The following is a 27,137-nucleotide window of genomic DNA, read 5'->3' on the forward strand; positions in this document are numbered from 1 at the left end:
TCACGTTTACAAAACCATTTCTTTGCTTAACTTTGTTTTGTTTTTGTTTAAATATTAACCAAGCAACCTAGTTTCCAGTGTTTATTTTTAGAAAGTTGTGACAGTTTGTGGCGACAGTGGAGCTCTACATATTATAACAATTATTCCGAACATTTATAAAAAATAAATTCTTTAAATGTTTGAAACACTGTCATCAAGTGGGTCTTGTATTTTTCATGTATAGAATATAGATGAATTAGATCGGTAATACCCACCCAGTAGTCTCACACGACATGGTTTGACTGACAGTGCTAACAACGTCCTCGTCATGATAAAATAAACTCTCTAATGACTCGGCCACACACCATTATTAGAAATGCTAGTAAAAAACGAATTGTATCAACCCTTTGTTTTTATAGGAATGTACAAGCATTATTAAATCAAGAATACCAACCTATTCATCCGTACTGTAACTTTCTACAACGCAGTTGGTCTGAAAACGCACGGGGATATTATTTTAATACGTTTCTAACTGGAATACGCAAGATTTTTAAAATATAATTTATTTGTACATATTACTCATACATGTTTTGTACGATTAACCTCTGTAAACATCGTTAATTCTTTTTTGTTCAACATGTTTTTTTGGAGCAACCTGGCACAGGTGTATCCGTCCTTCAGTTCGCAGCTTTTCCCGGAGTTAAAAAATTAGTTTTTTTTATTTTTTGCGCAAAAATAAACAATAAACACTCGAATGTGACGAAATCTTTTTAGAAAAAAACTTATCGGCTCAAAAAAGGCTCATCAGCTCGACTTTCGTGTAAGTCACTAAAGTCCGAAACCAACAGCTGTTCCGTAGCCCCTTTAAGCTACCTTTATTTCTTTCTCATTTGGGAAGAAATAAAATAATGCGGAATTATTGTTTTCGAACTTGATTTGTTTCCACAAACTTAAATAAGGCATTTTAAACAAGCAGGTAAATTCGCAATATTTTATTTCGCATGTTAATTTAGAGTTAAATTTACTTTGGATCACGACTTTGACATATTTAGCAACTTCACAATGCTGAAGAAGTTAACAAGCTCCTATCACCAAGTCCCGTTCATCTAGTTAAAATGAATACGACGTTTGATAGATGCGCATGCGTCATTTCGTATGATACATTTCGTACCCGCGTCAATATGCTATGGCATTCCAAGGAATTACTTTTTTCCATGACATATAAGAAACCCAAACTTTCGTGGCATTTTTGATTACTAAAGAAGATATTCAAAACAAAATATGGATTGTAAGGAATTTGCTGCGAAAAAGAATCTTAGATATAATTTGAGATCTGGTCTCATGAGAAACAAAATTAACTCAACAAAGTTGAAATTTTCTTCAACATTGAAACGCCCTGCAAGTGTCGTTTATTTGCACGCTATGTTTCAAATCTAGAGTTGATTCAGGTAATTTATTTTCTTTTTTAGTGTATAATAACTGGGCCAACAAACTTTCCCTACCCAGTTCTTTATTTATGACATCGAATTGAACTTGGAAAATGGTATTTTTTTAAACTTACATAATTTTAGAAATTGTAGCTATCGAGTTTAAAAATATATTATATCACGCTACGAAACACATAGTCAACTAAGGAAAGGTCAATTTTTAAGAAATGTTGGACCGTGTTTACAAAGTTAAGTTCCATTTTACGAGCAATAATTCCGCAAAAATGTGATTTAGATACTTTTGTTTCGTCATAAGTCAAGCAACTAATTTTTATGTTAACTAATGGACTTGATAATTACAGAAAAAGAAGAGAAGGAAGAAAATGCACAAATTGATAAAAGTCCATGATTGTCAATTTTCCCCGAGTAACCTAAAAACTCTTTTCCCCGATAAGATAGACAGATGAGTGGGGTTAAATGGTCATCTCACAATTTATCTTATCAATACATCGCTGGAGACGTTAGAGATCAAAGACACTATGGTTTATTCTTTAATTGTTTTCACACTTTTCAGTATAAAATTATTTTTTAATATTTTTTCAGAATTTTTCAGGTTTTTTTTTTGTGTTTTCAGGTTTCTTTGTGTGATTGCAGTTAATAAACCAGGCGGAAAAGTTAAATTTCAAATTTTTAACATAAAACAACCTTCAATTCAATTGTAACTTAAAATAATAAAAAAATAGAATATTAAAGTACAAAATTGTAACAAAAATATCTATTTCCACTCCAAATTTACCAAAATATACTTCCCATAAAAAAGATTAAAAATTATCCCTTACAAAATAAAGTTAAAAATGCTAAATATATACGAGCACGTGCAAACAAAAAGTTTAAAAACAAAACAAAGTAGATTGTGTAACTGTGAAAACCTTAACAATAAACGAGAACGAGACGAGAGCACTGCTTAACCAATACAAAAATATACGTGTCTTTTAAAGTTAGAAGCAAATTCAACCATGTTATTTGCTTCTGGAGCTATCAGCCTAAAAAATAGACAATTCTGCAGTGATAGTAATTGATTCTCTACTGTTTTATTTTCCATACTGTATACACGCCCTTTATAAGTAACACAAAATTTTAGTTGAAGCTTAATGTTTCCTATGTTTCAGTAGTGTATAGGCTGAACTGTTGCTGCTTGTTTCTTATTTTCTCGAGAAGAGAAAATTCACGTCTACCTTCAGCTTAAATTTTATTTTTCATCGTATAAAACTTATCGATTTTTATAATAAGAAAAACTTTTGCTGCATTTGCAATATCTGCTGTTTGTCTTTTTCTTTTTTTTTTACTCACTTGACGCTGACTGTTGTTCACAAGTTGTTTTGTTGTTTTTGAAGAATTCGAGCTTGCAAAAAATTGTGTACTTTGTTATTAATAATGGCGGCTGTTAGTTTCCGTAGGAGAAGTACCGAGTAATCAAACAAACCTTACACGTCATCTAAACGTCATCCCAGACGACAGTCGAAGAGAATGCTAACGTCACATCGTCGGTCGACGGAGAATAATTGATCGTCCAAATACGCGTAGAGACAAGCACTAAATAAAAAACACGAATGAAAAAAATCATTTAATAATAGCCTTGGTTTAAATCAACCTTATGCTGCCACTGAAGATGTTCTCTACCGATAGAAAAGAGAAAAGTGAGTAAAGTTTAGCGATAGTAAGAAATATTCTTGGTAACCCAATTATAGAGGAAACAACATCAAATTTCAAAAAATATTACCACCACCTATACCCCTTTATTAAAAAATTCGGAAAATTAACCTTCCCTTCTTTACTGCGCCAATAAAAATTAAAGATCTTATCACGTTTGTCACTGCAGGAGACATCGTCCGACGTAGAAAAAGTCTCGGAAATTATTGCTGTTTTTGTAATATTTATTTTTTCTTTTTCTTACATTTACTAACTTATAAGATTTGCTATAAAAATTTTCAGCGAAATCAGGAAACAAAAGAAAATAAAGTGAATATTTCACTAAAAGCCAGCATTAGGAACACAGTTTACATGTTATACAAGACATAATTTAATTTCTGACAAAATCAGAATTAATTAAACACACTTTGTTTTAAGATCCGATAACACAATTTTAATAGAAAACTAAAAAATACCCCAACCCCCTTGGTCCACTTTAATTTACTAATACCCTTCCCCACTATCAATTTAAATTATCAACACCCCCTCCTTCATACTTCCTCCCTACAATTGTGTATCAAGAGTGTTCTTGAACTTACTTGCTTCACCAGCTGACAAAACAAAAGAAACTTCTTTGCAATTGTAACTATTACATTCTTCATGCGGTACCAAGTGAATCATCATTCGTCCTGTCAACTACAACATTACAAGAATGTAAAAATTTTAACCAGGCTGGTCATTGTTCTTATTTCTTTATTGTTGTAAACCTGATATTCTTATAAAATATATTCTTATGAAAAAAAAAGCGTACATTTTAAGAGGGAAATTTTATCTGACATTTGATTTGCCCTACCATACCTTTTTCTCGCACTGAATAGTTGCAACTTGAACTGCACAAATTAACTATTACTTAGATATTTTAGGATTTTTTTTATGACTTCATAAGATTTTTAGGAGGCGTGGATTCTCACAATAGTTATAGAAATATGCTATTAAAACCAAATTTTCCTTGCTATTGTGAAAATAATTGCCATTTTCCTCCAATCCCTGAATACTCTGAGTTTTTAAGGTTTACTTCAGGGTTTGTAACTGGCATCTCCTTCAGCCGCCATAGTAAACATTGATTGAGAAAATGTCGAGATTCAGACTTTCTAGATAGTCAGAAGTCTTTTAGAGAGTTTAACGGGAGTCCTACTTAAAGACGTCACTTTATATCATGAAAGATATTCTTACAGTATTTGAAACGATAAACTGTTTGGGAACTATGCGGTACCAGGGCACCCGTACGACAAATTGCGAGTGTACTTAACCTGGCGAGAAATATTTTACTCACAACGACTATCCATGAAGCGGAATCGACTTGCTGTGGAATCTAAATTTGCGAAAAATAAAATACTTGTTAAATACAATATAGTACTTATGACACATAATTTCGTAAATTTTCAGCAAAATTAGCAAAACTTAATTCGTGCAGAATTTCTTGGACTGTAGTTGTGCGTTTAACGTGCTCTTATGGCAATATTTTTCACTTATCAAAAAAAAAAAAAAAAGCAAGTATATATATATGGTCTGCCACAACCATTTTTTTCGTATTCAAGTTTCCATTCAAAAACGAAGCATAATATGATAAGCCGTAAATAAAACGCTTTTGACCACGATGAGTACTGCTTTGTAACTGTTTTTCCGAAAGTCGAATCAAGTTAAGTTTTTGTACGCATAGCAAACTCATCTTTCAGAACATGGCTACGACAATACCTTTACTTGTTTATAATACTCAACATCAACAAAAAGTACAATACGAGGAAGGTCTATTGAAAAGATTTTCATAAGACGAAGTAAAATGACATACATGAAATACATCGCCGTCAAAATCACCCTTGGCAACGATGATTTGATTGGATTTCGAAGATTCAGCCATCGCTGGAAGGAAGTATGGTCTCTTAGTGTACAATCGAAATACCTTTGCTGCAGACGGTTGACAATTCTCCCTAAGATGGAAGTTAATAACAAAAAAATAAAACGGAGGGGAGTTATGGACGAAGGTTCATGGCTACCTGCAAAATAAATTAACTATCAAATTTACATTTATATTATTTCATAATTGCTTTTATATTCAATTAATAATTGCGTAATTATGAATATACTGAATATGTTTGGAATCTTTAGTCCCACAACGGATTTATTTACTTCATTTTCCCATTTTGAGACAGTACGGTCAGAGAAGATGGCTTGGGTCAGCTGAAACGTTATTGGGAGAACAAGGTGTAGGACAAAATCAGAAACACCAAATTTTGCTTTGAATTTACCCCACATCTTTTCAACTCAACTTCATACCTCATAGTCTAAATTTGTCAAAGCTGAACGAAATATCCGGGACCGACGGTCAGTCATATCCCAATTTGTAAGGCCCAAATTTGCCTTATGGTTACCCTGTAAGATATATGGTCAAATTTTGATAAAAAGCAAGTCCAACTTGTGTTTATTTAAAACCCACAAACACTAACTGGAGTTAAGAATTGGTCGGACACCGATCTTTCCAGGGCGTAAATTAAGCCTAAGTGCCGAAAAAGCCTTAGCCCAAAATCTACATCGTCAATTTTTGGTACACAGTCACGCAATAAATGTAAAAAAAGATTATAGAAAAACTGACGGTGGTAAGTACAAGTCAGAAAACGATCTTTTTAGGAGGTATCGTTTAGAAGGTATCGTTCTGCAAAATATACAAACATACCAAGCCACGTGATATTTTGTTGGGAGGGTATCTTCGTTGAGCGCTTTAATGTAATCATAGATGTTCTTGCTCTCCTCCATTGTTGAAAAAAATTCACAAGTGTCAAGTTCAGATCCTTCCACCAAAGACGGATTCGTCGTATAGAGCTATCAAAAAAAAAAAAAGGTCCATCAGCTTGCTTTGGCTTGAAACTTCGTTACACATTCTTTGAAGTGACTTGCTGGCATATTAGCTTAGCCTCAACATGTTAAACTAAAATTTCAAACTGAGGCTGTAATATGCCGATAATATGCTTTTGTTTTCGTATTAAAATGTTTGAAATTTCATAGTTTTTTCTCAACTTGAGAGTCTCATTGTAGGCGGAAGCGGTTGTTTCATAACTTTAAGATCAAAAATATGAACAAAACATCTACAAAAATAATCTGACATAGTTTTATTAACACTAAGATGAGTTTGCGTCAGTTACAAATTTTACCTCTTTCACCATCTTCAATGAAAACAACAACTTTCCATCTTTATCAACTGGCCAATCACGCACGGGGTCAGTAACAACTAAAGGCCAATCAGCATAGAGAAATTCATCTGTAACCATGGTAGTATTGACGTTGTATAATCGTTCCAGGTCTCCTTCGTCCATCTGCAGCGGGAGTTCTTTGCAAGCGCCACAATCTTCTTCGCTTAATTTTTTCTCCGGTAAATAGGGATTGTTGATCAGGCAGTCTTCTTCGTAAAGTCCTGTCCAATCCCACCAAGGTATCGTCTAAACACAAACAACACAGCATGAGGGAAAGCGAGTTTTGGCAAATACAGCAGAGCAGAAATGACCATTTACTTACGCCGGATCTGTGTAGAAATTTTTACTAGGAATATTTTATCCAACATTCCAATCATTATTTTCCGAAAACATACCACTTTCCTCAATATATTACTTTAACTTAAACCAATAAGAGACAACGTTCTTTTATAAAAAGTCAGCCAAAAAGAAACTTAGCACTAGTCCGCCAAACATTTGAACCAAAAAGTTTATACTAAAAGGTTTTCATTGACAATTACAACATTTTATAAAACATTTTAAAGCACTCACAGGTTAGCTAAGAAACTCGTGAACTTTTTAAACTTTGGAGAAAAATTCTGTCAAAGCTTTCTTCGATAAAAGGAAAACTTTCTTGTTAAAGCGTCATACGCCGCGTTTGCACGAAAATAACAAGATGAATTCTTACCTTGACACTGAGCAATCTCATGTGCACATTGACCATTTTATTAGAAGTTGGCCAACCATAAAGTATCGCGACTACGCCAAATAAAACAGATAACTTAAAAAGAGACCTCGATGACCCAACTGCTATACGAGTTACAAGCGGTTCTTGTTTTCCAAGTAAAGGAGTCAAACATGTCTTCATTTGATTGGTGGAGAAACCTTTGGATATGCAAAACTTGTATAAACTTTGTGCATCGTTTTCAAGCAATTGCAATCTCTTTTTGTAAGATAGATCTTGAGATTCAGGATTGGCATCTACGATGGAGGGACAGTCGGTCATTTTCTCAATTTTGTAATTTATCGTAACTAAAAAATGAAGGCGATAATTTAAAAGACACGCATTCACTGCAAAAACATTTACTTTGTCACCTTTTAAAATTTCCCTCTTTCCTGAACAATCTATTTCATATCAGCAAAAATCAACAAACCGATTTCTTAATTATACTTAAAAAAAAATACATTTCATGGGTATTTATTTTTGCGAATTTGACGAAAATTCACGAAATTGCCGCGAAAATTAATACCAGTGCTAGAATTGTAACTATTTTACCTAGCGTTTTCACAATTTTGATTTGGGTAACACAGACAACGTAAACTACTAAAAATGAGATTCGAATGGAATGAACAATTTCAGCTCAATTGAAAAGACTAACATAATGGAAAAACCAGTGTATATCAAAGTAATTTAATTACACATTCTTTTACTTGTGTTATCTTGTTGTCAAAATAAAATAAAATCCTAATCTTTTAAACATTTATCGTAAATACTATAAACCACGAGGTCTTTCTCTGGTTAATAAAAAATAAACAAATTCTATCGAAGCAGTCCAACCGATTGCCGAAAACGACAATCTGGTAAAAATTGGCATTTTTATGAAATATCAAAAACTAGTCGTTACGTCACGCTCTGTCACGTGGTGTGTGTTTAGCAATTATTTTTGTTATTTTTTGTTATTATTTTGTTAATTATTTTTTGCACTAGCAAGACTTTATCCGTAGCTTAATTACGCCAATACTTATGGGTAGTAATTTTTATGTGGTCGCATCACACGTCAGATATCTAAGAGAGTTTGACCACTAACATTTCAAAAATTGTTCTATTAAAGCAGACATAATATTGGCCAACGAGATACTTGAAGTAAGACAACATTTTAAGGTGTAACGATGGAGATTTTTGTTAGTTTTCATTTTAAAAGAAATCAATAATGATGCTTGAAGAGGTGTATAGGAAGGGCGTAATTTTCGTAAATTTTAGTTTAAAAGACAACCAAGGTAAAAACACTAAAACACAAAATAATCCTTTTGATAAATAAAACGTTTAACTTTTTAAAAGTAACCATTGGTGATTAAAGTTTGCGAGAGACAAAATCAACGACAGCAGCTTTCGTTAAAACACCTTCTTTCGATGAATCAAGATCTAAATCTAAGTTCTCCTCCCACTTCCAGTAAAAACGCGAACTGACGCAATATTTGACGTCACTTAAAGAATCTTTGGGAGGCTCAAACAGAGATTTATTTCCATGTGGATTGTAAAAATAGAACCTCTTGTTTGAACGACTAAACTGCAGGTGCCACGGTTCTTTCACACGCCGAATCAAGTACAAACCAGTAGGAACGAAATATTTGTCCTCCTCCACGTTGCTGCACAACTTCCTCTCCATTCCTCTTTTCATGTGTTTCACCTGTAACGCGTCGAGGACTTCGCTCATTTCAATCATTGCAAAGAATTGTTTCACGCGCACGCGAATAACATCCGGTCGGCATGGCTTGGAAAGCGCTTTGGCAAATCCATCCGCGTACTTGATACGTTCACTAAATGGTTTATCTCCAACGTACTCTCCTCCAAGGTAGTGCACATCCAAAATATGCACAGCCATCACTCTTCGCTGGCCTTTGCCATCTCCTTTTAATTCGAACACGAGCTCTGCGTCGAGAAGGGTAAAGCGGGGCAGCTCCAAATTCATTTTATCAAGTCGCTTCCACGCTGGATCAAATTGGTCACGTGGATTCCACTTATACACCGACTGTCTACCCAAACTAAACAGATACACGCGGTCTCCACCTGAGAAGGTACATTTGTAGTCATGAATACTCTTTATTTGATGGACACTCTCCTCCGTTAAAAACGTAGGCTGTTTTCTCATCCAATCTGTAGCTGCATGTTTAATCAATTTTTCGAATTGCGTCTCTGGATCGTTTCTTATCACATTCGAACGCGCTTCAGAAGGAATGGTCCATGCTGCTAGGCATTGCTTCCGAACTTCACCCTGGTCTTGACCAACTAAGGTAGTGTTCTGAACATAAGTTGCCAACTTTCGTAAACCGAGAATTTGTCTGGCACCAATTGTATTGTTCGAAGTGAAAATATATTCATAAAACTCTTTATCGTCTCTCATAAGGGAGACTGGGACGATTTCTCTGATATCTATATTGCTTCCTTTCAGTCCGTTAATTCGAATGTTTACATCGAACAGATAGTCGTATATCGGTTGAGAATCCTTGCGTAAACTTTTACACACAATGTATCTTTCAGAATTTGCTGGACGACTGGTCACTGGTTTAAATATGCATACTCTCTCAAAAGCTCTGTACATGAGATACACCAAACCAACACTGAACGGGGTAAAGATGTCAAAAAGTTTGCATATAAAATGTCCGCCAGGACGAAGAGTCCCTAAAGCGCATATAAATTGTCCTAGGTATAGTTGCTTTGATAATATTTCCTGAATATTTTCTTGTCCTTCTACAGAAAATCCACCATCAGCCATCACAAAATACAGGCCAATACCGTCCGAATTTTCCAACACGTACTCCCTGAAAGCAGTCAAATTTTTGTCTTTGAAGATGTCTCCATCTCCGTTATATCCTTTCTCTCCATAATGACAATCAAAAGTTTCAGGTGTGCCAGCAATAAAATCATCAAGCTTAAAGTCGTTCGCCCAATCAGCTCTCAGCGTAAATCCAAATCCTTTTGCGTGCCATTTCTTTCTCCACAATATATATTCCGAAAATCCACCCGGACCAGCACATATATCAGCAAAATACAACAAATTCGTTGGATCCTTTTCATTCCGATCGGGATGATTAGTAAACATGTAATCAAAAGACGCATCAACCTCCGCCATCTTCATCGCCGCACGGTTTTGAAAGATGGCACCGCGAATGGTCTCGTAGGGATTAGCACGAAATCTTGCTTTTAAAAATTCATCACCTCCCAAGTTATCAAATATGTTTTTACTTTCCAGAATGCTTGTGAGAATCTCTGGCTCGCAAAACTCAAATTCGTCGTCAATCGTTTCTTTTCGTTCGGTCATGGTTATATAGGAGTTTAACTCATCAAGAGCAGGTATAGCTTGATCTTTGGTAGGTATCCAATCAGGTTCCTGTCTAACTAGAATTTCCTCTTCCTCATCCCAAGACAGTGCTGTTTTCGCTTCCAAGCCTTTTAATTTTAGACCGAGACCTCTTCTACCACGTTGGTTGGATGCTTCAACTATGTCAACACGACCAGTCTCGTTTTTACCAAGACCTTTCCCTTTCTTATATCCCATCTGGGCCATCATTTTTTGCGCAAAAGAGCTGTACAATGGTGCACCAGATGACGATTCTGAAGACGAAGAAGGAGCTTCGTCAAACTCATGACGCGCTTTTTTGGTGGGCAACTGGCCATCAGACGATAAATTATCTTCTTGTTGAGATTCATATTTTCTTGCTTTGATAAAACTGCTGTGCCCCTTCTTGGTTGGTGAATGGTTGTCACTCGATGAAAAATCATCACTGGACGAAGATCCGGTTGACGATAAATGTCGTTTCCGATCCATCTTTTTTAATTTTAAAATTTCTAATCAATTTAAAACATCTAAAAATGAAATCGTTTGGTATAGAAACATGAAAATACCAAGTGAAAAAATTCCTGAGATCAATGCTGTGAAAAAAATTCTTTTTGCAGATAAGGTGGCAACATATTTGAGGCGAAAATGTCCTAAGCACACACAAAAAAAGTTGGAAAAAAACAAGCACCACAGGATTATTTTCTCACATGAGATGAAATTTAGAAAAATTACAAGCATTGAAATTTATTTCTTTTCCTCACGATACAGGATTCTATTTGAAAAAGATGGGCCGCCATTTTTAAAACTAACTCTGGTACAAATCACAGACCAGTAAAAATCTTTCATCAGTAGCTTACTTTATAAAATATTTGTTTGCACACAAGAAAAAATGTTGATATATAAATAAATTAATAAGTGATAGAAAGTGACAAATCATGTCAAATTTATTTCTAAATATAAACAATATGAAAATTCATATAAATTTTAAGATGATACAATATACATCTCAATTCGCGAAACCAACATTTATTCAGCGATTACAACAAAATGGTATATCTGCACAAACTTAAACGAGGCTAAATTCAAATGATATCATGTTGTGATCGGGTTCTAAACATCTATAACCTGTGCAGTATATGTAGGTATGTGTCAACGAACGAAACAGGGCGATGTTTATACAAACAAAAGAAAAGAGAAGGGTTGGCATAAAATAAACAGTGAGATGTACACACCATGTCATGAGGAAACCCTGTAAACAGACGTTTCACTAAAAATTGATAAAGCAAGATAAAAATGAAACACAAAACTTAGAAACGACAGTGTGCATACTGCCGGCTGGCATAATTGAGTGGGGAGTGGCAAAAATGCATGATTTTGATTGGTTCATTATTACATTATAACCGAAACCATAGAATAATAAATATTACACTGATTGATTTTTATAAAATGTATATAATAAACAAGGACGAAAATTTCAGGGGGTTTACAAAAAGACAGAACTATAAAAAATTCATTAAAATAAAATCAAGCTAAATATCTTGAGATTGCTCCATTGTTGCTGTAACAAACGCAATGGCTGCCAGCTCCTAAAATAACAAATAATAATACATTGAAGATATAATTTACACCCAGAGGTGTTTGTTTATGTAAAGATTGCAATGGCAAGGATGAGGATTGAGGGTGTTAAGTGCAGAAGTTGGATGGTGGTGGCTAATAAAAACAGTAAATACTTACTTTACAAAATTCTTCTAAAACAATTACCCCTTCCATGAAAGCTTCATCTGGTATACTGAAACAAGAAAAAAAAATTAAAAGTAAAGCATGACCTTGATAGTCTAAATTTTACTGATATTTTACAGACCAGATTATAGATTTTTTCTCACATTTGTCGTTAGTAAATTTCAAGATTTTAACTACTAAAAGAGCGGGAATCATGTACTCGGAAGCAAGTCCACATCCGTTAGTAATTTAAGGACCTATCATGCTGTGTACATTATTAATTCAGGATTTGCCCGCATCACCATAACGACTGAAACATTACCAAAAGTTATGGTCAGTATAAATCTCCACATTAAACAGGGGAAAAATTGTTTTTACAACACTTACTCTGTCGTGTGATGACTCAACCCAATTAAGTTTTTGCGTACATTTAGTAAAGAGGTTTGAAAGTTGGATATCCTAGATGTTCTATTTCGAACGTCTTGACAGATCTGTAACAATAATAACAACAACAGTATAACTTAACCAAACAAACAAACAAACATAATAAAGAAATAATAACAGGAGACTTTTTCACCTACTTTTTGTAATATTCTGTGAGGAGTCAATATAGAATCTTTTGTCACGCCTGACGTGTCCATAAGAAATTCATGTAAATACGGATGACGGAACTGACACAGTGTGGAGATGATAGCAGTTACTTCCAAATTAATTTCGAATGGCTAAGAAAAATGCAGATACTGAACACCTACACACAGCAGGATAAGTGTTAACATAAAACTGAACCAATTACAAGATATATACCAAAGCAATACCTGAGCTAAAATTCTTTGCAATCTTTTGAAAATAGTATGCAAAAATGCACCCTCATAAAAAGAATCATCTGTCGTTGCAGCCAAACAGCCTGCAAAAAACAACGCATGATGATAATAACAACAATAACAACAACAAAAAACAATAAATACAACAATAAAACTACAATCGCAACGGCAACAACAACAAAAATAATAACAACAACAGCAATATCGATGGCGAAGACAGCGACAACAGCAAAATTTGTGAACACTCACCATCTGTTAATAAATTCGGCCAATCAAAAGAGAATGTTTGTATCGCTCTTTGTTGACACTTAAAAAAAGAGGTCATGAAGCGTTATAAGTTAGGGGTTTAATAATGTTAAAGATATATCCAGAGTTCAGGAGTTACATAAACTTTTCAAATATCTAGACAACTCCAAAAGAATGCAGTCTGATATGCAGGGTGATTGTTGAAATTATTTACTCAGGATGACCTCTTCAGTTCCTATTGGTACTGCTATTAACGAGGGTCCTGCGAAGGGGGTCCTAGTGCATTTAAAGCTCCCAGCAATCGCTCAACTAGACAACTGCCTAAGATATCAATCCTATTCTCATGCTGACAGATAAGCAGAAAGGATAGATTCAAACTTTTATAGTCTATGGCATGACTTGGTCGGGGTTTGAACCTAAGACCTCCCACACTGGAAGGGAATGCTCTACCACAAGGCTACCAGTATGACTTTACCTGTTTGTGAGCATCTCTAAGGTAACTATCGTACCCAGTCTCTCCTACCATCTGAGACGTTTTTAAAGTGTCAGGTAGTATGAGAAGAAATCTAAACAAACGATTTTGATGTTAACAATAATTGCAAATGTCTGGTTGCTAGAAAAACACACTTTCAGTCATACCCATTCACAACTTTTTCAACTTTCTTTTTACTAAATGTAATGTCATCATTTATGTTCAGCTCAAATTTCAATACATCTGCATCACTTTCATTTTTCTCTCCAGTATCCTTAATTTTTTCATTTTCTGTATTGTCTACACTTTCACTTGTCTTCAATTTCTTTTCAACTTTTTTGTCTAAGTTATTCTCTTCTAATATTACCTTGCTTTTACTATCTTTGGGAAGTTCAAGAGTATTATTTTTTTCTTTTTCTTCATCAGCTATAGCGACATTTGAAACTTCTGGCAAAGTATTATCTATACCATGATCATTCAGACTGACAACATTGTTTTTCTTCTCAATATCTTGTTTTTGCACATTATTTTGTTTTTCTAAAATTTCATTATTGTCATTATTACTCTTTGTGTCCACATTTATTATATTCGTCTTTTCAGACTGTTTTTCATTCTTCCAGTCAATGTAGCTTCTATTCGTAAAATTTCTCACAACTAAAGTGTCTATAATTGGTTGGTAGGACAGTTGCAGTAGCGCTTGGAATAATCGCAAAGTTTCGACTGCAAGTTGATCGCTCAAGTGGTTAATCCTTTGAATGAGTAAATGGCGCAGTTTATGCGGACTTTGATAGTCTGGTTGTTCAGGGTTAGTGTCATGCCCAAGAAGAATGTCTGCAAACTCTACAAAAATGTCACATATATTTCAATGTTTAGTTCTGTATTTGCTTTCCATACACATACAAAAATAAACTGTTTCTTCTGCAAATGCTAGACTTAACCCCAGACAACTTTTCAATCAGCTTTCAAAGAAGGTGGGGGTGGGGACACTTTAATTAAAACAGTGCTTATGTATGCTTGTTAGATTAAGATTGTACAAAACTTAAACAAAAATATATTTGAGGTAAATACTGTGAATTAGCACAATAAGCACAAAAAATGCTAGTATTAGGATACACCAAAAATTATAACAAAATAATTTTGCTTAATTTTATATTTTTTTCAATTTTTGTGATAGCTAATTTAAATAAAACAGTGTGAAGATCCTTTGAACTCACCTTTTGATCTCTGTAATGAAACATGATCAGAATTTTCCAAACAGTATTTTGCAACTATTTTTTGAATATCTTAAGTGAAAATTTTCTTGGCTTCTAATATTATAAGATATTAATTTTATTTAACTCACTTTTGTTTTATTGCATTAGAAAACTGATGTGTTAAATTTACAGACCATGTATATTGTATTTGATTTTATTTGAAAACAAATATTCCTCTTCTGCGTTATTGTTCGTTATGTTAAAATGAGTTAATTTTTTGCAATATGTAAACCATAAAGAATCATTCCAGATTAGTAAAAAAATATTTAATTTACACTCAGTGATGTATCAATTTGCAATTTACAAAAAAATATTGTCACCCCAGATGAGTTCTCTAATAAGCATTTATGGTAAAATTTTCTTGTCAAGATTTCCCTTTTGCTCAACAATTTACATACCTTGTGCTAAAGTAGCGGAAGACACCAGTCTCAGACAACGAGTTAAAACTGCAGTGACAGTGATAGCACATGGCTCTGATCTAAACAAAAATAAGAAAAAATAAATAACACAAAATTTTAATTATTGCAATGAAAGAGGAAGGCACACTTACGCTTGGGAAAGACCAGGCTCAATAGCTGTCAGGATGAATCTTTCACGTATTGCACCAGCAAGTGCTTTAGACACCATCTATATTCAACAAAATATCGTGTTTTTTAGGGTTGAAATACATTCTACATGTTTTAGCAAAAAAAAAGTTATCAATAAGTCCTTACAGAATGCGCCTCAACACTAAGTTGATTGACGTAATCCAACCATGAAAAAAATGCTATCATTTGACGTTTTCCAGTAATAGGGGGACCTGCTTGATCTTCATGGTCAAATCTGAAACATAAACTTGTATACTAATACTCTAGCATGAAATACTCTGTGTAAAAATATTTCTCCCAGAACATATTTTTGTGATTAGGGAGGGGGGGGGGGGGGGGGGTACGAGGTTATTTTTATAATTAGGAGTTCTCATAAAAAGATTAGGGAACTACTTATGCTGATTAAAATCCTCTTTTTATGAAAAATGGTAACAGGAAGTGTCTTTTTGTTTTGTGTTGAGAGCAACAAAAGTATACCACAGAAAATAATTTTATAGTCAAACATAATTCTTTACACAGCAATATCTTTAAAAACTATTTTTGCAATTTAATTTTAAAAAAACTGCAGAACTAATTACCCTTGCCTACTTTTGTAAAACTTATTTTGTGATATGCTCTATAAAATTTGTTTTTGTGGAACTTAATAGGGTCCAAAATTGAGAAATTTAGATATGTGCTTATGACAAATGTTTGTAAAGTATTAACAATGGTATACCCCCACGTAGTAGATAACTGATTCATATCTGCAGGGTCAATAACTGCGGGTAATCCACGAAATAATTTTGCTAGTTGATCAGCCTAAAACAAAATGTGATAAAATAAAGTGACAACAATTTATCATCTAATAAAACTAGAAATAAAATCAAAGAATCTCTGGTCGGCATTCCATAAATAAATTGTACAGTTAAGTGATTAAAGTAATTAAAGGCGTGAGGTATTAAAATAAAGATTAAAATTGCACATTACCATTCTCTCACAGAAAGCTGTGTACAAGACAATAACACTAGCAGCTTGATCTTCAGGAATAGAAGTGCAGAGGAGAAGGCCTTCACATGCTTTTATCGCCACTCTACTGTCCTATAAAATGAGGATATGTTCACCTTAAAGGAATTGCTTGTTGTTAAAAAATATTAATATTGCAGATACTGAATGCAGCAATAATGCATAAGTATATATAACTACCTCGCTATTCGTGAGAACAATTAAAGCATCGACTAAACTATATTCAGGTTTTTCACGTTCTCGTTCCATTCCTGGTGACAAGGGTGGAGATGATCCACTTTCAGTAGTACTTGGTGCCTAAAGATGGGAATTAATAAGGACAACTTTCTAATGATTCGTTTTAAAATCGTACATTTAAATTATATGCATACCTCTAGGAAAAAATTAACCAGGTACGAGTCCTGTTTTAACTTTGAAGAGACTTGAAGAAGGAATTGCACTTCTTCTGTTTCAGTTGGTGCAGCTTTTATTTTTCCACAACAACGAATTAATTTCTAAATAGAAGGGATTTTCAGATTTGACTGTATTTAGATTTAGGTACAAGAATTATTAACAATCAGTACTTAGTATATTTTAAATAATTATAACAAAAAATTAAAATTTAGCTTCTTCCAGGTTTCACAAAATAATATTTGTAGAGTCTTATGTCTCTTAAAAGGCTAGGTTTATTTAAATTTTTTTATCCTAGTTAACAAGATTTACATAGAAAGTATGGTGGGTAAAATAACATATAATTAACTTTACAAAAAAAATTATAAACTCACATTAACTGGCTTATGAACATTGACATGAGGCAATAACTGTTGTCTTGATTTACCCAATAAATTAGTGAAGAACACAAGAACATAACGTTTCATTCCAGGTGGACACTAAAAATTTCACAATTAATGTTTACATTGAATGAAACGCATCACAGTAACCTTAATTAAACACATTTGTGTAACCTTACATCAGCTTTACCCAGGGTTTGCATTGTTTCTAAAATCTTATGCTGTAGCATGAATTCCATTGAAGGACCCTAGAAAAGAGGTTAATCACTACATAAACATAAATAAGAACGAAAATAAAAAGTAAATAACAGGATTGCTTTGATAAAGTTCTTACAGCACTTGCAGTTCCATTTTCTTGTTCTTCTTGCTGCAAAACATTGATCATTTGTTCCAAATGGTGTGGAATTGCTGTGCTTTCAACTGAAACTCGTTCATCTGTGAACATCATAAGAAATACTTTGATCATGAAATTATTTAACAAAATCACGTTCTAATATATACAAGTACAAGAGAATTTCTTACAAATGAGGTACACAGGCTCAATGTGAGTGCATTATGAATATCATTTTTATTCTTTATAAGGAAAACAAAACCACACTGAGAGAACATACCTGATGTGTCGAGAAAAAATTGAGTTACACATTTCCAGTGATAGCGAAACTGTTCAAGCAATGTCATTTCAGGTGCAAGCTATAAGAAAATATTTTTTAATAAAAGTTGATTCGTTTTTTAACAATTCAAATACAAAGAATTACAATTTTTTCATGGACCAGACATCAATCACACCAGAAAAGTAGGTTTCCAAAAGCTAAATGCATTATTATAACAAGAGAACTCTTTGAAAAGATATGAAAAAACAAAACAGTAAGAATAAGGTTCTCACAAACAGAGATAGTGTGGGACCTGGGAGAATAAAAAGACGCAAAAATGGCAAATATATTTCATGACTTTCAATTGGGAACAACATGAGAAAATAAAAACTTTAATTCTCTTCCATTTGAGCTTAAATTATCAAACTAAATGCAAATGTTTTAAACAACTGAATTTGGTTTTTATGTGCCATTGTCCTTAAGCAATTTGTTCACATGGTTGAGTACTAAATTTGGGACTTTCTTTACCATTCTTTTTTTAAGCAAACATTACAACTTACTGCTTCCACTGCATTATGCAGCATGGATGTAATCCTGGTGAACATCTTCTTACTTCGTTTCATTTAAAATGCTTATGATTGATGTATCATACAACTTGGACAGAGCTTTCAACATTTGTAAGAATTATAACTATAATAAAAATTTAGGCAATTTAGGTGGACAAAAATGTCACCTTATCATTTCTTGACTTACACATGGCAAAGATTATTGCACCTAACACTGCTTGATAGAAGCATGGGATAGTATCAAAAATCTTAGGAGGCAGGATGAAAAAAAGGTTGCGTGTCTTAATAACCTTAGTTTCATCATCATCATCATCATCATCATCATCATCATCATCATCATCATCATCATCATCATCATTCATTATTATTTTCGGCTTAACAAGCATTTATTGTTTTAACTTGTTGTAGAATTGAAAAATTAAAAAACGAAAATTAAAATCGAACAATGGTGATTTTTTAATAACGTGATTGTTTGTGTTCACTTCAATTTTAAGTTGCTTTTTTTAATTCCGTTTTTTGTACATGTACAGGTTATTTCCTCCATCATTTTAATGTTTGCTTTACCATTTTCCACTTGCAATTTAACAAGTTATACTTAATCAATACAGAAGAAAATAAAAATTGAATATATTTTAAAAATATTACCACTTATCTGTTCAGTCATCGTCATTGAATAATACAAATATTATCATGTCATGAACAAGCGAATTTATTCTAGGCTACGTTTCGACAGCATGGAAATAAATCTACAGGAAAAAACCTCTATCTAGGGGTAACTGCCTCAATGGGCACAAAAGTTTATTGTATGACAGAAAAAATGAAGTCTGCTTGATATTGTTATCTGGACATCTGGTAAGGTGAAGGGTCTCCTTAAGAGACAAGAGAGGAGTTGAACGTCCTCCACCATACCTTAGTTTAAAGGGGCGATTGTGGAAGTCCCATGAAATGCCACATAGTGATGGTGTCACTTTTTAAAAACACCCAGTCCGGTCTGTGAACGGTTGGCGCTAGGAAGGGCATCCAGCTGTAAAACAATGCCAAAACTCTTTATTAATGGCCGTAAGAATAGTTGATCAGACAAACTGCGTAAACGGGGCTGGAACTCTAAGGAGTGAAGGCGTCGGTGAGATTTGTGGAAGGTAGGAGGGCAAGGTATAAGCTTTTTTGGATTGGTAATAGTGATGGATATGGAGGAGTTGGCATATTCGTTGTGGAGAAGTGGGTAGAAAAAGTAATAGATGTTATGTGTGTTAATAGTCGTATTATAGTGATAAAGTTTTTGATAGGTAATAGGATTTTCACTTTTCTGTCAGTTTATGCTCCACAGTGTGGACTCAGTGAGGAAGATAAAGATAAGTTTTATGATGAGTTAATAGCAGTCACATCAAAGTTTGGAGACACTGAACTTGTCATGGTGGGCGGCGACTTTAATGGTCATGTTGGGAAGTCATCTGAAGGTAGGTGTGCATGGAGGCTATGGATTTGGGAGCAGAAATAAGGAAGGGGAGAGATTGCTTGAGTTTGGAATGGCAACGGACATGGTGGTTTGCAACACATCATTTAGTAAGAGACAGAGTAGGCTGATAACATATGAGTCAGGTGGTTGTAAGACACAGATAGATTACTTTTTGGTTAGAAGTCAGACAAGAAAGTGGTGAAGGACGTGAAAGTTATATCGGAAAAGAGTGTGTTTCCCAGCATAGGTTGCTGGTTTGTGATATTATCTTGAAGAGTGTTAAAGAAGCCAAGGGAAAGTACAGGCCCCGTCGAAAAGTCTGGAAGCTGAAGGAAGAGATTGTAGCAAGACAATTTAGTGCAAAAGTTCAGCCGTTAGCCTACAATAGTCAATGTGATAGTGACAATGTTGAAAGTACTTGGACTACTTTGAAGAATTGTCTTCTAGAAGCTTCTGATGATACCTGTGGGTGGACGAAAGGACCAGCTAGACATAGAAAGACCTGGTGGTGGAATAATGAGGTTGACCAGTGTATAAAGGAAAAGAGGAAACTTTGGAAAGAGTGGAAGTCAGGTGGTAGTAAAAATATTTACTTAGAAGCTAAGCGTCGCGCTCGTACAGCAGTGTATAAGGCAAAATCAGAAGCAGAGAGAAACAGATTTGCAGATGTGTTAAGAAGGGAAGACCAGCGCAATGAGGTATTCAAGATAGCAAAGCAAATGAAGAAGACTAATCAAGATATTGTAGGTGAGAAGTGTATACGTAATGATGAAGGTGTTTTGGTTAGCACAGAGGAGGAGAAAAGGGTAGCTTGGAAGAATCATTATCAGAGGTTGCTTAACACTGAGTTTGATTGGGACGAGGATAATTTGTCTGATGATGATGTCGTAGAAGGGCCAGCTATGCAGATCAAGACAGAATGGGTAGTGGAAGCTATTAGGAAATTGAAGATTGGCAAGGCTGCAGGAGTATCAGGTATTGTTGCAGAGATGGTAAAAGCATCTGGATATATTGGAGTTGAGCTTATTACAAGTCTTGCTAACCAGATTATAAAGGATGGTGCTATTCCGAGTGAGTGGCAGTCGAGTGTAATAGTGAACTGTTTCAAGGGGAAGGGTGATGCATTAGAAAGGGGTAACTATAGAGGTTTGAAGTTGGTTGATCAAGTAATGAAAGTTATTGAAAGAGTGATTGATAAGTTACTTAGAGAAAGAATTGATATAGATAAGATGCAATTTGGTTTTGTTCCAGGGCGTGGCACAACAGATGCAATATTTTTACTCAGACAGCTTCAGGAAAAGTATTTAGGAAAGAGAAAAAATCTCTATTTTGCCTTTGTAGATTTAGAGAAAGCTTTTGATAGAGTGCCACGTAAAGTTATTTGGTGGGCTATGAGAAAATTAGGTGTGGATGAGTGGCTAGTTACGATGGTTCGGTCTATGTACAGCAATGCTAGAAGTCGTGTCAGGATTAACGATTCACTTAGTGATGAATTTAGTGTAAATGTTGGTGTACATCAGGGTTCTGTACTTAGTCCTTTGTTGTTTATTCTAGTCTTAGAAGCGCTGTCGATGGAGTTCAGAACAGGTTGTCCATGGGAGTTATTGTATGCAGATGATTTGGTTCTCATAGCAGAGTCGATGGAAGAATTAGTTGAAAAGTTTGAGAAGTGGAAGAAAGGACTAGAAGAGAAAGGGCTGAAGGTAAACACAGCAAAGTCTAAAGTCATGATAAGTAGCATTGCAGCCAAGTGTGACCTTGTAGTTGGAAAGTGGCCTTGTGGAGTTTGCAGGAAAGGGGTTGGTAGTAACTCAATTTTTGGTCAGACTTGCAAGCATTGGGTACATAAGAAGTGCAGTAGTATTAGTGGAAGGTTAAGAGCTGACATACAGTTTGTATGCAAGCGTTGCAAAGGTGAGATTATAGAGAATGAAGTATTTCCAGCTTTAATGATGTACAACAGTGGCTCGTTAGAGATAGTTAAGAACTTCTGTTACTTAGGTGATATGTTGGGCAGTGAAGGGGGTGTTGGAAGAAGTGTTACTTGCAGGATAGGTTCTGCTTGGAAAAAGTTTAGAGAGTTACTTCCTTTACTGACTAGCAGAGTCCTGTCAATTGAGGTAAAAGGTAGGTTGTATGAGGCCTGTGTAAGAAGTGTTATGTTGTACGGTAGTGAGACATGGGCAGTGAAGCAGGAAGATCTTGACCGTTTAGAAAGGAATGATATGAGAATGGTTAGGTGGATGTGTAATGCCAGTCTGAGAGACAGAAAGAGTTCAGATGAGCTAAGAAGCAGGCTAAGTCTCCGTAGAATTAAAGATGTTATCCAGATAAGAAGATTGAATTGGCTGGGGCACTTGGAAAGAATGGAGGAGGATAATTGGGTAAGAAAGTGTAGAGACTTGATAGTTCCTGGGGCAAAGCCCAGAGGCAGACCGAGAAAGACTTGGCAGAGGTTATAAGGACAGACTTGATAGAGAGGAAGTTGAGTTTAGATCTAACACAGTCTAGATCAGATTGGAAGAGGGTCATTAATATACCCCGTCCAACCCATGCTGTTCTGCCCGGATAATGAACATTGGCCTGATTAAGTACGGCAGCTTGCGCCGGTTAAGAACAGGGCAGAAAAACATAATCAGGGCAACATAATCAGGACAGGCCGGCTTATTACTCAAAAAATATTATTTGGCACTTATAAAAGGGACATATAATCAGGGCAGGCCAGTTTATATACGACAGTGTAATATTATTTCTCATTTATTATAGAACGAACATAATCGGGGCAGGCCGACTTATGTATGACACAGTCAAATATTATTCGAGACTTATAGAACGAACGTAATCGGGGCCGACCTGCTTATGTATGGCATTTTTCTATTATTTCTCACTTATTATAGAACGCACATAATCGGGGAAGGCCGGCTTATGTATGACAATCAAATATTATTCCAGACTTATAGAACAAATATAATCGGGGCCGACCGCTTTTATATCATTCGTCATCACTTCTGACAAGCGAATAGCCCTGGTGGCAAAGTTGTTGTTGCTCTCAAATGAAACAAAATTTCGCGGCAGATACTAAATTTTGGGACTCGCAAGTTTAATAACTTTTCACCAAACTTAATTCCCGCAAAAAGAATAATTTAGGTTCCGTGAAATTTAGTTACTTCAAAGTATATTATGCTGAAATGTATTTAAGATTAGTTTTAAACTAAGAATTACGTCGAGACTTTTTTCTTCCGCCATCTCTAGTTTTTAGGGGTGTTCTATCTTTCAGAGAATGTTTAATTCACAAAAGTTCGAAGAAAATGCCAATCACAGCCTGCCTGGCCAGCCATTATATCAGCGTTCATAATCCGGTCACCACTACATAACCAGTGCAAAAAAAACATAATCGGATCATGTGTACATAATCCGGCTGTCCCGGTTGTAAACAGGCCGTTTTCGCAATCTGGGCAGAACAATGCTAGCATGGAAAACGGACGTTAAGCCGAGAATGATGATGATGATGACAGGGGGTCAATCTGGAAATTTGACTGCTAAAAGATGTTCTGCAACCAATACATGACATCTTTTCTAGCTTGATTGCTTTTATCTGCCATTAAAGTATAAATAATTTTTTTAAAAAAATCAAACTGATTTTATAGTGAGAGAAACTGGGTAGTTGTAATGATGCATACAGGCCCAGTATCTATCTAAATTTGAAATCACTGTTCTATTCATTTCATATGAGCCCAAATTTTTAAAACAAATAGCAAATTTAAAGATGCTACTGTCCAATTGCCTAAAAGTGAAGGTTATTGATTATATCCCTTAAATCAAGTAAAATGAAAGCACTACAAAAAGGTAAAGAAAATTCTGATCTGATGTGGAACCGAAAGTGACCATTTTGATCGACATGTCACATCAAGTGTTCCAAGTTTAGCTGCTACGAAGGAGAACTAGTATAATTTCAGGACTGTAACCCACATCGGGACGGACTTGAACCGGAAAATTCAAAATCCAGCGAATGTAATTTTACAGATAAATAAACCTTTCCCGGAGACCGATTACGTAGCTTGATTATGACCAAATGATTTTGATGAAATCTCTATTTTGTTTTTGTGTATCCTTAGTCGCATAAGCCAATTCCGCGAAGTTAGCTACCTGCGAAACATTATTCTCAAGATATACTATTCGCGTTAAAACCACTGAAAATTAAGAAATAGATTTTTACTAGTGGCTAATAGAATTTTTTGCGCAGCAAACTCTGAACAAGCTCATTCTACACCCAGAAGCGGGCATGTGTAACACTTCGTCGTCGCTGTTCACTTTTTACTTCGACTGACAGGTAAGGCCAGTAAAAACAGTAAAATCATTTAGCGAAAACTGGTCAAAATATTAACAACTGAAACAATTTCAGCCGATAGCCTAATTATGTCCTTCTTAAATATAGCTAAAATCCCTCATTTTCAGCTTTATAAGTTAGGCCGAATTCAAAACACTGTTTTTGAATAGAATTTGGCCAGAGTAATAAAAATGGTCCGTTAATCAAAGGTGTTCACCTTTTGGAGTGTCTGTTAGAGAGAATACTGTAATTTGTGCAACACTTATTTTAAAGTGAAAAATTAGCGTAATTCCGTTCCCATAAAAAAGAAAATGGAATACTGACGCCAAAATTTACAACATTTTTTACGTCATTCGCGAAAATTAATCACCGCGAGATGTTTTGTTTTATTCGCGAAGATATTTACTTGCGAAACTTAAGTACTATTCACAGGGTAGGATATAAACTATGGCTAACTCGTCAAGCGACTACGAAAATTTCTTTTAACAAAAGTTTGCTAAAAATACGTCTTTATACCCACTTTGGTGTGGTCCGGGACGTAGATTGTCTTCTGTCAAAACTTTGTGTGTATTCTTGTAAAGGCTCAACAAAAAATTATCTCTTGAAATCTAATAAAGATTGTGTCGAAGTGCGCAGCGCTAACAAAAAAGTCGCTATATCGGAAAACGCAGTCAAACGAAAGCGACCCTCCATTGGTTGAGACCAATTTAGACGGCATGTGTTACGCATCCATCCCCCCAAATTACTGTGTTTGAAATTTCCATTATTTTAATGATAGAACCAGAATATAACTTAAAGAGGCGATTGTTGTGTTTGAGGTTACCGAGACATTAAGTTTAGTTGAAAATATATAAAGTAGCGTATAGACGTGTTTTTCCTGCTTCTAAATATAACAATGGCGACGTTGTCATCAAATACTGTTTCACCACATAAGTCCACCACGATCGTAACTGATGGCGGTACACATGGCATCAGGGCCATACTACTGCAACACACGCCACAAACAGAACACTATCGAGTTATAGTATACACAAGCCGAGAATTGTCATATACGGAATCTCATTATAGTCAATTAGAAAAGGAATGTTTAGCAATTGTCCATGGATGTGAAAAGTTTGCCTTGTATGTACTCGGCTCAGACTTTGAAATTCCTATAGACCACAAACCATTGGTATGTTACTCAGCAATCCTAAAATAACTTTACCTTTACATTTAGAACAATGGTGTTTACGCTTACAAGGATTTAACTTTCATATTCGTCACACCAATGGAGCTTTCAACCCGGCAGACTATTGTTCCAGACACACCGTTCCTGACAATAATACAAACTCTACTGGAACCTGCAAAGAATACGTAAATTTTACAACGCATGCAGAACCGATAGGCATTACACCCTGAAGAGATAAAAATACACACGAAAAATGGCCCGACCCTGCAATGTTTGAAAGAAATTATTCGTTCTACTAAATGGTATTTAGTAAATACGATATCCACCAAATATCGCAACTGTAACATTAAAGAGCTTCATCTTTATAAAAAAATACGCAACGAGTTCACTTGCAATCCTTGATACTTGGAGGAAATCGGATTGTAGCACCGACCAAAGGACGCTTAAACTAGCGAAACATACCCGGATATAAACCAACAAGTCGAAACACTCTGCAAGAACTGTTCACTGTGTATCCCAAATTCAAAAATGAACCCACCGCCACCACTAAAACCATCTTCCCTATCACCATCGCCTTGGCACACATAAAACATAGACTTTCTGGGACAGTTACCAAATCGCTCGCACTTACTGGTGGTTATTGACCAACGTTCACGCTCTCCCAAAGTAGAGGTCGTTGGCTCAACAGCTGCTGTACCGACTTTGGGAGCTCTAATTAAAATTTTTGCAACGCATGGACTTCCTCATAAAATCATTTCTGATAACGGTTGTCCATTTAACAGCAACGAATTCAAACGCCACATGCATGCTAAAGGAATAGATCATCACAGAATTACACGTCTACCTTTGAAAGCAAATCCACCTGCCGAAAATTTCATGCGCAACCTTAGCAAAACTCTACGAATTGCTACAATAGAAAATGGAAAATCGCACTGTATAATTTCCTGTTATATCATTGCATATCGACGCATTCAACAACCGGAGTCAGTCCAGCTAAAGCGCTTTTTTAACGACAAGTTAGAGGAAAATTGCCCAGTCTTAATAACCAATTGAATAGGGATGCCATCAAGGAGGCACCACACCGAGATACACAACAGAAACCTAAAATGAAAACGTATGTCGACGCCCGTTTTCATGCTCTGCAACCAGTAATAAACAAAGGCGATTACGTGCTGGTAAACCGAAGCGCAACAAGCTTTCAAGCCCTTTTGATCCAAAACCATGCTTGAATTCGTGTGATAACACGAGTTTAAGGTACAAAATTGACGGCAAGCCGACCAGGACATACTATCACACGCAATGTTTAACATTTTAAGTTCTTCTCCAAGCGTAAACGGATCAACTTTCATCAAGAGGGGGACGTGGTTTTCCTGCTTCTAAATACAACAATGGCGACGCAAGCACTTATAAATCCTTTTGACAGGGACGGTTTCCTAGTTCAGAATATATAGTGATGAAATTAGGCGAGTCTTTTTTCCTTCATATTAACCTGCAGATAAAATCCAGTTAAGACAAAATACATAAAGATTTATTATTTCACATGGCTTCTGCCGACTTGGTTGAGTTAACTAGTGCATTAAACGCAAAGGATACTGGAAATTAAAAATAGACTTCGAAGCATGTCACAAGGGCGGTTTTTCACTCAAAGGAATGTGGTCGAAGTCGATCGACGGAAAAAGTTCTATTACTAGTAACACCGATCCGATTGACGTTGAGTGGAAGCTCGCCTTTACAATACAAGCTA

At 35.2% G+C, this 27,137-nt stretch overlaps 4 protein-coding genes across 8 annotated transcripts in view; 1 reads left to right on the forward strand and 3 right to left on the reverse strand.

The window, feature by feature from the left end:
* Positions 1-26,841, forward strand: part of LOC130644222 (PACRG-like protein) — a 31,777-nt gene extending 4,936 nt beyond the window's left edge. Inside the window, exon 7 of one of the 3 annotated variants that reach the window (XM_057449738.1) lies at positions 25,442-26,841. In XM_057449738.1, the coding sequence (XP_057305721.1) occupies positions 25,442-25,582 (141 nt within the window). In that variant the 3' untranslated portion in view covers positions 25,583-26,841. Of the gene's footprint in view, positions 1-398; positions 592-15,035; positions 15,115-25,441 lie in introns of those variants that run through there. The other 2 variants (XM_057449740.1, XM_057449739.1) reach the window with 2 other exon arrangements.
* Positions 2,076-7,385, reverse strand: LOC130644220 (uncharacterized). Of its 3 annotated transcripts, none has more exons than XM_057449735.1 (8): positions 7,047-7,385; positions 6,302-6,586; positions 5,827-5,972; positions 4,945-5,083; positions 4,429-4,467; positions 3,695-3,791; positions 2,895-2,999; positions 2,076-2,449 (listed from the first exon to the last, which is right to left on the reverse strand). In XM_057449735.1, exons 1-7 carry the CDS (start codon positions 7,362-7,364, stop codon positions 2,902-2,904), a joined length of 1,122 nt encoding a protein of 373 aa, XP_057305718.1. In that variant the 5' UTR covers positions 7,365-7,385; the 3' UTR covers positions 2,076-2,449; positions 2,895-2,901. The 3 variants fall into 3 exon arrangements, with proteins under 3 accessions (XP_057305718.1, XP_057305719.1, XP_057305717.1); XM_057449736.1 differs by having other exon boundaries at positions 2,890-2,999; XM_057449734.1 differs by lacking the exon at positions 2,076-2,449 and having other exon boundaries at positions 2,757-2,999.
* Positions 7,739-10,988, reverse strand: LOC130644218 (cap-specific mRNA (nucleoside-2'-O-)-methyltransferase 1-like). The gene has a single exon (XM_057449731.1). It carries the CDS (start codon positions 10,903-10,905, stop codon positions 8,431-8,433), a length of 2,475 nt encoding a protein of 824 aa, XP_057305714.1. The 5' UTR covers positions 10,906-10,988; the 3' UTR covers positions 7,739-8,430.
* LOC130644219 (FHF complex subunit HOOK interacting protein 2A-like) lies at positions 11,333-18,587 on the reverse strand. Its single transcript, XM_057449733.1, has 20 exons — positions 18,437-18,587; positions 17,898-17,976; positions 17,621-17,721; positions 17,466-17,534; positions 17,281-17,385; positions 16,888-17,010; positions 16,697-16,813; positions 16,481-16,591; positions 16,230-16,312; positions 15,641-15,749; positions 15,478-15,554; positions 15,326-15,405; positions 13,842-14,514; positions 13,678-13,768; positions 13,206-13,263; positions 12,951-13,039; positions 12,717-12,857; positions 12,523-12,626; positions 12,151-12,205; positions 11,333-12,002 (listed from the first exon to the last, which is right to left on the reverse strand). The coding sequence occupies exons 1-20, from the start codon at positions 18,497-18,499 to the stop codon at positions 11,946-11,948; spliced, it is 2,385 nt and encodes a 794-aa protein (XP_057305716.1). The 5' UTR covers positions 18,500-18,587; the 3' UTR covers positions 11,333-11,945.
* Positions 26,842-27,137: the final 296 nt, after the last annotated feature.

The sequence above is a fragment of the Hydractinia symbiolongicarpus genome, chromosome 5 (assembly GCF_029227915.1).
Source record: "Hydractinia symbiolongicarpus strain clone_291-10 chromosome 5, HSymV2.1, whole genome shotgun sequence".
NCBI lineage: Eukaryota > Metazoa > Cnidaria > Hydrozoa > Anthoathecata > Hydractiniidae > Hydractinia > Hydractinia symbiolongicarpus.

Coding starts and splice junctions, on each gene's coding strand:
- LOC130644220 (XM_057449735.1), bottom strand. CDS start 7,364: ATGACCGACTGTCCCTCCATCGTAGATGCCAATCCTGAATCTCAAGAT. Junction 3,792..4,428: donor CCGCTTCATGGATAGTCGTT/GTGAGTAAAATA, acceptor GTAATGTTGTAG/TTGACAGGACGAATGATGAT. Junction 3,000..3,694: donor TTTGTCAGCTGGTGAAGCAA/GTAAGTTCAAGA, acceptor TTTTTTATTTAG/TGCTTGTCTCTACGCGTATT.
- LOC130644218 (XM_057449731.1), bottom strand. CDS start 10,905: ATGGATCGGAAACGACATTTATCGTCAACCGGATCTTCGTCCAGTGAT.
- LOC130644219 (XM_057449733.1), bottom strand. CDS start 18,499: ATGAAACGAAGTAAGAAGATGTTCACCAGGATTACATCCATGCTGCAT. Junction 16,592..16,696: donor TTGTTCTCACGAATAGCGAG/GTAGTTATATAT, acceptor CTCATTTTATAG/GACAGTAGAGTGGCGATAAA. Junction 13,264..13,677: donor TTAGAGATGCTCACAAACAG/GTAAAGTCATAC, acceptor TCTTTTTTTAAG/TGTCAACAAAGAGCGATACA.